The sequence below is a fragment of the Oryza glaberrima genome, chromosome 9, assembly GCF_000147395.1.
Source record: "Oryza glaberrima chromosome 9, OglaRS2, whole genome shotgun sequence".
NCBI lineage: Eukaryota > Viridiplantae > Streptophyta > Magnoliopsida > Poales > Poaceae > Oryza > Oryza glaberrima.
Genome location: NC_068334.1, coordinates 20,564,316 through 20,574,623, shown reverse-complemented (window position 1 = coordinate 20,574,623; position 10,308 = coordinate 20,564,316). Strand labels below are relative to the sequence as shown.

Genomic DNA, 10,308 nt, shown 5'->3' with positions numbered 1-10,308 from the left:
CTTTAGCTTGCATCACCAGTGTCCTCATTCTCCTGGCGCCGCCATGTGCATCGGACGATCGGCTTGTCCCCGGCAAGCCGCTCTCCACTGGCGCCACCGTCGTCTCCGACGGCGGCGCCTTCGTCTTGGGCTTCTTCTCCCCCTCGAATTCAACTCCGGAGAAGATGTACCTCGGCATATGGTACAACGACATCCCCCGGCGCACGGTGGTGTGGGTCGCCGACCGAGAAACTCCGGTCACAAACAGCAGTTCGTCTGCGCCGACGCTGTCGCTGACCAACTCCTCCAACCTCGTCTTGTCCGACGCCGATGGCGGCTTTCGCTGGTCGACCAACATCACCGACGATGCGGCGGGCGCTGGCTCCACGGCGGTGCTCCTGAACACCGGCAACTTCGTCGTCCGGTCACCGAACGGCACCACCCTGTGGCAGAGCTTCGAGCACCCGACCGACTCGTTCCTCCCCGGCATGAAGATGCGGGCCATGTACAGGACGCGCGCCGGCGAGCGCCTGGTGTCGTGGAAGGGCCCCGACGACCCGTCGCCGGGGAGCTTCTCGTTCGGCGGCGACCCGGGCACGTTCCTCCAGGTGTTCATCTGGAACGGGACGCGCCCGGTTTCGAGGGACGGGCCATGGACGGGCGACATGGTGTCGAGCCAGTTCCAGGCGAACACCAGCGACATCATCTACTTCGCCATCGTCGACAACGACGACGAGATATACATGACGTTCACCGTCTCCGACGGCTCGCCGCACACCAGGTACGTGCTGACCTACGCCGGCAAGTACCAGCTCCAGAGCTGGGACAACAGCTCGTCGGCGTGGGCGGTGCTCGGCGAGTGGCCGACCTGGGACTGCAACCGCTACGGCTACTGCGGCCCGTTCGGCTACTGCGACAACACGGCGAGGGCGCCCGCCGTCCCGACGTGCAAGTGCCTCGCCGGCTTCGAGCCGGCGAGCGCGGAGGAGTGGAGCAGCGGCCGGTTCTCACGTGGTTGCCGGCGGACGGAGGCGGTGCAGTGCGGCGATCGTTTCTTGGGCGTGCCGGGGATGAAGTCGCCGGACAAGTTCGTGCTCGTCCCGAACAGGACGCTCGACGCGTGCGCCGCCGAGTGCAGCAGCAACTGCTCCTGCGTGGCGTACGCGTACGCCAACCTGAGCAGCAGCGGGTCCAAGGGCGACATGACGAGGTGCTTGGTGTGGTCAGGCGAGCTGGTTGATACAGAGAAGGAAGGTGAAGGGCTAAGCAGCGACACGATCTACCTCAGGCTTGCCGGTCTTGACCTTGACGTGGCCGGTAAACACCATTCAAATTTTAATTGTTTATCTTTTCTAACCATGCATCAATTTACTGCTTACAATTTACTACTCTTTTTGAAAAACAAAAGAATATTACATTTAGTACTTGGATCAAAACTTTGCACTGCGTTTTGTTGTACTGTTCCATAGGTGGAAGGAAAAAGAGTAATGCAATCAAGATTGTGCTGCCAGTGTTAGGAAGTATTCTGATTGTCCTATGCATTTTCTTTGCATGGTTGAAAATCAAAGGTATGTTTAGTGTTTTTTTTCATAGAAGCCTATGGTATACTCACGAGATAATTAAACATTGAATTTGTGAGCAGGCAAGAAAACAAACCAGGAAAAGCACATAAAGCTAATTTTTGATGGCGAAGGAAGCACTGTCCAAGATTTTGAACTCCCATTTGTAAGATTTGAGGACATTGCTCTAGCAACCAACAATTTCTCAGAAATAAATAAGATTGGGCAAGGAGGTTTCGGAAAAGTTTACATGGTAATTAATTCAATCGGTGGTAAAACTTCCTCTCGTTTATTCTGGTTTATTCAGTAATTCATTTTGTGTGATACATGCTCAAACATAAATTTCTTCTCATTTTTTTAAGGCAATGCTAGGTGGTCAAGAAGTTGCTATTAAGCGGTTAAGTAAGGATTCTCGACAAGGGACAAAGGAATTCAGGAATGAAGTTATTCTTATCGCGAAATTGCAACACAGAAATTTGGTTCGCCTTCTTGGCTGTTGTGTTGAGGGAGATGAAAAGCTGCTAATATATGAGTACTTGCCTAACAAAGGCTTAGATGCTACCCTTTTTGGTATGTCCCTATGATTCAACACGCATAAGCAACTCAACAATTGATTGATTACATTTTGCTATTTTGTCTATAGATGGTTCAAGAAAAATGAAACTAGATTGGACAACACGGTTTAATATAATCAAAGGGGTGGCAAGGGGACTTCTTTATCTGCACCAAGACTCTAGATTGACCATAATTCACAGAGATCTTAAAGCTGGCAATGTTTTGCTAGATGCTGAAATGAAACCCAAGATAGCAGATTTTGGCATGGCAAGGATCTTTGGTGATAATCAACAGGATGCAAATACCCAGCGTGTTGTTGGAACATAGTGAGTAGTCATTTGAATTAATTGCTAAATTAAGTTTGATTCGGTTATAATCCTCTCCAGTAACCCTTGCAAGTGAAATGTTCAAACAGTGGCTACATGGCTCCTGAGTATGCAATGGAAGGTATCTTCTCTACTAAATCAGATGTCTACAGCTTTGGTGTGTTACTGTTGGAAATTGTGACCGGTATAAGGAGAAGCTCCACTAGCAACATCATGAACTTTCCAAACCTCATAGTTTATGTGAGTATATATTGCCTTTTCTGAAATTTTGGTTTAGATTAAACAGATGATTGTGAAAAATTTGAGTTCCACAACCCAAATGATGTTTTTGATTGTTTCAGTCATGGAACATGTGGAAGGAAGGGAAAAGCAAGGATTTGGTAGACTCATCAATTATGGATAGTTGCTTACTACATGAAGTTTTGCTCTGCATCCATGTAGCATTGTTATGTGTTCAAGAAAGCCCAGATGATAGGCCACTTATGTCATCTATTGTGTTCACCCTGGAGAATGGGAGTAGTGTTGCACTGCTCCCAGCCCCAAGTTGCCCTGGGCACTTTGCACAAAGGAGTTCTGAGATAGAGCAAATGAAAGATAATACTCAGAACTCAATGAATACTTTTACGCTAACAAACATAGAGGGAAGGTAAGATAGTTCTTTGAGTTTAGATGTAGCAGTCACTGTCCATAGAATAATGCAGCCAGCTGATGCATGATTTGTGGTTTGGAAGTCAATTTGTTGGTATTTTTTGCTAGTCCTTTTTTGGTCAATCAGGTTATCTGTAATATCGCAAAAAATCTAAATAAATCTAAACAACATATTAGAGATACATTTTCGTTTCTTTGTTGGCAAGTGTTTTTTTAACAACCAAGCATTTCGCTGGATTTTATATTAAAGGAGCAGAGCGATGCACAGTCTACACATAATTACAAGAGAAAATAAAAAAACAAAGACTAGCCATCTTGCAGATAGTGCTATCCAATAAAGTAGATCAGTTGGTAATAATTAATAAGATTTACCTCGGCATATGGTACAACAAAACTCAAACTTTTGTTATTGTTGTTGCTGCCTCTGCTGCTTCATTATTCTGGGCAAGGCAAAAACAATTTCCGCAGTTTCCTACTTGTAACAGAAAACTAAAAACGTAGTTTTTGCTGACGACTGAATCAGAGTTCAGACTAACCCCTTCAGAAAACAAGCACTGCATAACGAACATATAATTATCAAAGGCGGGTATCTAGGCAGATCTGCACATACATTTTCTAGGAATGAGAGTGTCATTTAACAACAGCAAACTCATAACTTTGGGGGAGCTGAAATTTCAACCCTGCGCTGCGCACTAATGACTTGGGAAGCTGAAATGAAATGTACGTCAACCCAAAGATAGTCTCGGACACTCGGTTTAAGGCGGATTTAAGCTACTTGACTACTTCCAATGGGCTTCCCAGTTTGTTTTTTCCGTTTTTGCAGCTAGTTTCCTAGAGAAATCATCGTCTTGTCAAAACACAAAAACTACTCTAATCCAATGAAATTGACGTGCTGGTTCGTTCAAAAAACACTACTCTAATCCAATGAAATCGACGTGCAGGTTCGTTCAAAAAACACTACTCTAGTCCACATTGCTTGCAGATCAAGGAGGCTCATGTCAACTTCTTTGCCAGGTACGGAGTAGTAGAAGGCTGGAAGCTTCATTAGAGTATCTCTGATCAGCAGGCTACCATGCGATCAGTCGATCACTAGCTAGCGCATATTATTTTTAGAATTCTGCTGAAGAAAGTTTTGATGGATCGGTCAGCTGCGGCTTTAGCCTGCATCACCAGTGTTCTCCTCCTCCTGCCGCTGCCATGTGCATCCGACGACCGACTTGTCACCGGCAAGCCGCTCTCCCCTGGCGCCACCGTCGTCTCCGACGGCGGCGCCTTCGCCTTGGGCTTCTTTTCCCCCTCCAACTCAACTCCGGAGAAGATGTACCTCGGCATATGGTACAATGACATTCCCGGGCGCACGGTGGTGTGGGTCGCCGACCGAGGAACTCCGGTCACAAACAGTAGTTCGTCTTTGCCGACGCTGTCGCTGACCAACTCCTCCAACCTCGTCTTGTCCGACGCCGACGGCCGCGTTCGCTGGACGAGCAACATCACCGACGATGCAGCGGGCTCCGGCTGCACCGCTGTGCTCAAGAACGACGGCAACCTCGTCATCCGGTCACCGAACGGCACCACCCTGTGGCAGAGCTTCGAGCACCCGACCGACTCGTTCCTCCCTGGGATGAAGCTTGGGATGACGTCCAAGACGCGTGTCTCCGATCGCTTGGTGTCGTGGAGGGGCCCCGATGACCCGTCGCAGGGAAGCTTCTCCGTCGCCGGCGACCCGGACACGTTCCTCCAGGTGTTCGTCCGGAACGGGACACGCCTCATTTCGAGGGACGGGCCATGGACGGGCTACATGGTGTCGAGCCAGTACCAGGCGAACTCCAGCGCGACATCTTCTACTTCTCCGTCGTCAACAACGACGAGAAGAGATACATAACGTTCAGTGTCTCCGAGGGCTCGCCGTACACCAGGTATGTGATTACCTACGCCGGCAAGTACCAGTTCCAGCGCTGGAACATCAGCTCGTCGGCGTGGGCAGTCGCGGAGTGGCCTAGATGGGACTGCAACTACTACAATTACTGCGGTCCGAACGGCTACTGCGACAACACGGCGAGGGCGCCTGCCGTCCCGACGTGCAAGTGCCTCGCAGGGTTCGAGCCGGCGAGCGCGGAGGAGTGGAACAGCGGCCGGTTCTCGCGTGGTTGCCGGCGGACGGAGGCGGTGCAGTGCAGCGACCGTTTCTTGGCCGTGCCGGGGATGAAGTCGCCGGACAAGTTCGTGCACGTCCCGAACAGGACGCTCGACGCGTGCGCCGCCGAGTGCAGCAACAACTGCTCCTGCGTGGCGTACGCCTACGCCAACCTGAGTAGCAGCATATCAGAGGGCGACGTGACGAGGTGCTTGGTGTGGTCAGGCGAGCTGATTGACACAGAGAAGATAGGCGAATGGCCTGAAAGTGACACGATCCACCTTAGGCTTGCCAGCCTTGACGCGGGTAAATGCATGATTACAATTTTCCTCGCAAGAAAAAAAGGTGGTTACAATTTCAGTGATTATATGGGAAGTGGATTCTTGTCCCTTAAGAGGACATCTTCTTGTTTTATGCATGACATTCAAAAAGTTATCAAAAAATTTGTAAAAAAAAATGTTAAGATAAATCAATATATGATATATCGTTTCACAAATATGCAAATTAAAATTCGACTTATACAATTCAAAAAATAACAAATTTGACTGTGAATTACACGTTCTTTTCATAATCAAATTTATTATATTTTTTCTACTTGTATAAGTTGAATTTGAATATACATGTTTGTAATGTGACATCACATATTGCTCCATCATAATAATTTTTTGATGACTTTTTAAGTAAAATGCAAAAACGAGGGGATATCCCTTTAAGGGATGAATAGAGTTTTCCGATTATATGCTTTAGTACTCCACTACTTCGTACCTTTTAGTACCACCTTTTTAGTTTATTTTTTATTAGCTTAGGAACCAAAATTTACAATAGAAACTGTGCCAAGGATCGCTATGTTACAATTTACTACATACTTCCTTTCTTTCTTGAAAAATACATTTGCTAGTTGGATCGTAAAAGTTTGCAGCGTTTTGTACTGTTGTACAGGTCGGAGGATGAAGATCAATGCCGTACTCAAGGTTGTTCTGCCAGTGTTAAGCAGCATTATTATTGTCCTATGCATGTCCTTTGAATGGTTAAAAATTAAAGGTATATTCAGTATTCTTTTCTTTTCTTAGAAGCCCCATGGTACAGCCATCAGAAAATTAACGTTGGATACTTTTGATTTTCTGAGCAGGCAAGAAAAGAAACCGGGAAAAGCACAGGAAGCTAATTTTCGATGGTGCGAATACATCTGAAGAGATTGGGCAAGGGAACCCTGTCCAAGATCTTGAACTTCCATTTGTAAGATTTGAGGATATTGCTCTAGCAACCCACAATTTCTCATAAGCAAATAAATTGGGCAAGGAGGTTTTGGCAAAGTTTACATGGTAATTCGTTCCCTACCTAGTAAAACATCATCTTATTTATTATAGTTTGTTCACTAATTCATTTTCTATGACACATGCTCAAATTTCTTCTCAACCTTTTTAAGGCAATGCTAGGTGGTCAGGAAGTTGTTGTTAAGAGGTTAAGTAAGGATTCTCGACAAGGGACAGAGGAATTCAGGAATGAAGTCATTCTTATCGCAAAATTGCAGCACAGAAATTTGGTTCGCCTTCTTAGTTGTTCTGTTGAGAGAGATGAAAAGCTGCTAATTTATGAGTATTTACCTAACAAAAGCTTAGATGCTACCCTTTTTGGTATGCCCTGGTGACATATCAAGCATAAGCTACTAAATTGACTTGACAATAGATTGCTTACATTTGCTTCTTTCTATAGATGTTTCAAGGAAATTGAAACTAGACCGGAGAACACGTTTAATATAATAAAGGGAGTAGCAAGAGGACTTCTTTATCTACATCAAGACTCAAGATTAATCATAATTCACAGAGATCTTAAAGCTGGCAATGTTCTACTAGATGCAGAGATAAAACCTAAGATAGCAGACTTTGGTATGGCAAGGATCTTTGGTGATAATCAAAAAAATGCAAATACCCGACGTGTTGTTGGAACATAGTGAGTTGACATTTGAATTAATTTCTCAAAGTAAGCATGATTAATTTAAATCTTGTTTAGTAACTCTTGCAATTGAAATGGTAACAGTGGTTATATGGCTCCTGAGTATGCAATGGAAGGTATCTTCTCTACTAAATCCGATGTCTATGTTAATTTCAGAGAGGGGATAGAAATTAGGGATTTCAACCTTGTATTGATTTTGGCCCTAAATGGCATATATGTACACAAGAGAGGGGAACACAAGAGAGGGGAAAGTACTCTAATACCCTTGACATACTACTACACTTAACACCCCCACTCAAATGCAATGTGTATGCAATAACATTGCATTTGAAGGGTAAACTAAACACTAGGACACAAACTAAATATTAGCCTATCTCCAAAGTCTTGATGATGTCGTCAAAGTGTGCCAATTCTTGGATGATGACGATGAAGAAGAAAAAGATCCATCTCCTCTTCAATGAAGTGGACCTCGGAGCCTTCACAAACTGTTCTTCGGCCCTCGGTACCTTGAAGCCTTCACGACTCGTTCTTCGGCTCTTCATTGATTCAGAGATGTTGACAATGATGGAAAGCCCTTCACAAACTGTTCTTCGGACCTTCATAGATCTGATGACGACGATGATGGTGATGATGAAGGACCTTCACAAATTGTTCTTCGGTCCTTCATTGATTGATGATGATGTCAACTCCGATGGGGAGCTGGTGATATGACAGACCAGCTCCAATGTGGAGCTGGTGAAGTGATAGACCAACTCCGACGGAGAGCTGATATGAAGCTGGAGATAAATTGGCATGGCTTCGACGGATTGAAGAATATGCAATGGACTTGGATGGACTGAATGGCAACTAGTAAATGACACCGATACTAATAGATATGCAGCAAGACTTTCATGGATAAACTAGATAGGATCATAGGAAACAAAGGAAATCAATTTGTAGAGGACATTGATATGCTAGCAAAAGACATAATTGTGGCTGCCAAGGAATTTCAGATTAACTGATTAATTCTATCCAATTTGGTAGCAGAGAGCAGTAGCTGATGAAGATGGACAGCTTCTTCAGGAGATGGTAATGAGAGACCACGAATACTTTCAGTAAAGCACAAATTTGGAAAGGCAAAAGCATTACTGTGGGAGCAACTCTTTGAAGCATTTTGTCGAGCACCTTGTGTGCAGCATATGGACTTGTGCAGTTTACAGGCAACAGCCAAGAATGAAGGATCTGCCGGCAGCGGCAGCTGCTTGCTCTGCTACAAACGGGTGACGAGGCCTGATTGGCGGAGAGGACCGGCGCCGCGCAAGGGGTCACAACAGGCAGATGCGGGGGGCCAGATGTGGAGCTGGTGAGGAGATGCACGCCACGACGAGCGGCAGTGACAGATGCCGTTGACGAGCGCTGCGACTTGGAGCGAGGACGACGACCACGACAGCTGGTGAGGACGGCTTCGCGATTGACGACGAGCCGCGGCGGGGACGACAGGACTGACGGCTTGGACGGGGTTGCCGCTGGCAGCGCGCACTGATGCGTGGGGATGAGGAAGGACGATGCTCCTGACTGCTGCTTGACAGGCTTGAGGACGGGACGACGAGGAAGGGGACGCAACGAGCGGCAGCCACAACATGATGACTTGATGCGACATATGACAACGGACGACGACGACGACGACGACCGCCACCGGCCGCGAGATCTGCAACGGGATCGGTCGCGGAGGACGACGGATGGACGAGGTAGCCGGTGGCTAGGCCGGCGGCAGCAGGAGGAGGCGATTGTTGCTGCTGCTTTGATGCGAAGAGAAGAGACAAAAAGCAAAACTGCTACAACTCGAAGACAGCCAACTAATGACGGGAGGATGAGACGATGGCTCGCCGGCGGCGAGCGCCGCCGGCGCGCCTGCGATGACCGGATTTGGTGGCTAGGGTTTTAGGATCTTTTGCTCAGATACCATGTTAATTTCAGAGAGGGGATAGAAATTAGGGATTTCAACCTTGTATTGATTTTGGCCCTAAATGGCATATATGTACACAAGAGAGGGGAAAGTACTCTAATGCCCTTGACATACTACTACACTTAACAGTCTATAGCTTTGGTGTGTTACTATTGAAAGTTGTAACCGGTATAAGGAGAAGCTCTACTAGTAACATCATGGACTTTCCAAACCTCATAGTTTATGTGAGTATATATCTTTTCTGAAATTTAGCAGATTAAAACCAGAAAATTTTGGATTTTTTTTCTTAGTTCTATAACCAAACATTACTTTTTTATTGTTTCAGTCATGGAACATGTGGAAGGAAGGGAAGACGAAGGATTTGGCAGACTCATCAATTATGGATAATTGCTTACTACATGAAGTTTTGCTATGTATCCATGTAGCACTGTTGTGTGTTCAAGAAAACCCAGATGACAAGCCACTTATGTCATCCGTTGTGTCCACCCTGGAGAATGGGAGTAGCACTGCACTTCCAACCCCGAATGGCCCTGCTTACTTTGCACAAAGGAGTTCTGAAATATAGCAATTGAGAAATAATATTTAGAACTCAATGAATACTTTTACGCTAACAGATATAGAGGGGAGGTAGCTAAGGATAATTCTTTGACTTTAGATGATGTAACAATCACTGTCCAAAGAAAAAAGCAGACAGCTGATGCATGATTTGTGGTTTGGAACTCAATTTGTTGCTATTCTTTTCTAGCCCTTTCTTTGGTCTTTCTCGTTATATCACAAAAAAAAAATCTAAATAACACATCATAATTAAAAAAATAAAAGCTCATTTGTACAAGTGTAGGATGTCACTCAGTTGAACACACAGAACATTGACTGACACGAAGGGTATGCATTCATATGAAGCTAAGTCAAATCTAGAGTCGTCAAGATGACGGTAATCAATACAATACCATCAGAAGTACGTCTGCAATAGGATAAACTCAATATAATTTGTCTAAGGCTGGTTTGAGCCGCCTAATAGTGTCGTTGATCACGTTTTCCTGCAGCCCTCTCCTGATCCTAATAAAATTCAGCCGACGTTCTTCACCTGTCCAAAATAAAGTCGATTTCATCAATCATCAGAATCGAAGCAAGTCTGGAAGGTGACTTTCAGGTTTAAGCTCTGAAGTTTCGGTAACCAAGACAAATGCAAAACGAGTAGAGATTTTAAAC

General features: G+C 45.7%; 1 protein-coding gene and 1 pseudogene across 1 annotated transcript; both read left to right on the top strand.

Moving 5' to 3' along the window:
* LOC127784608 (receptor-like serine/threonine-protein kinase SD1-8) lies at positions 1 to 3,188 on the top strand. Its single transcript, XM_052311945.1, has 7 exons — positions 1 to 1,296; positions 1,449 to 1,547; positions 1,622 to 1,791; positions 1,901 to 2,108; positions 2,182 to 2,419; positions 2,509 to 2,659; positions 2,761 to 3,188. The coding sequence occupies exons 1-7, from the start codon at positions 165 to 167 to the stop codon at positions 3,067 to 3,069; spliced, it is 2,307 nt and encodes a 768-aa protein (XP_052167905.1). The 5' UTR covers positions 1 to 164; the 3' UTR covers positions 3,070 to 3,188.
* Positions 3,189 to 4,202: 1,014 nt separating this feature from the next.
* LOC127784606 (receptor-like serine/threonine-protein kinase SD1-8) lies at positions 4,203 to 9,664 on the top strand (annotated as a pseudogene).
* Positions 9,665 to 10,308: the final 644 nt, after the last annotated feature.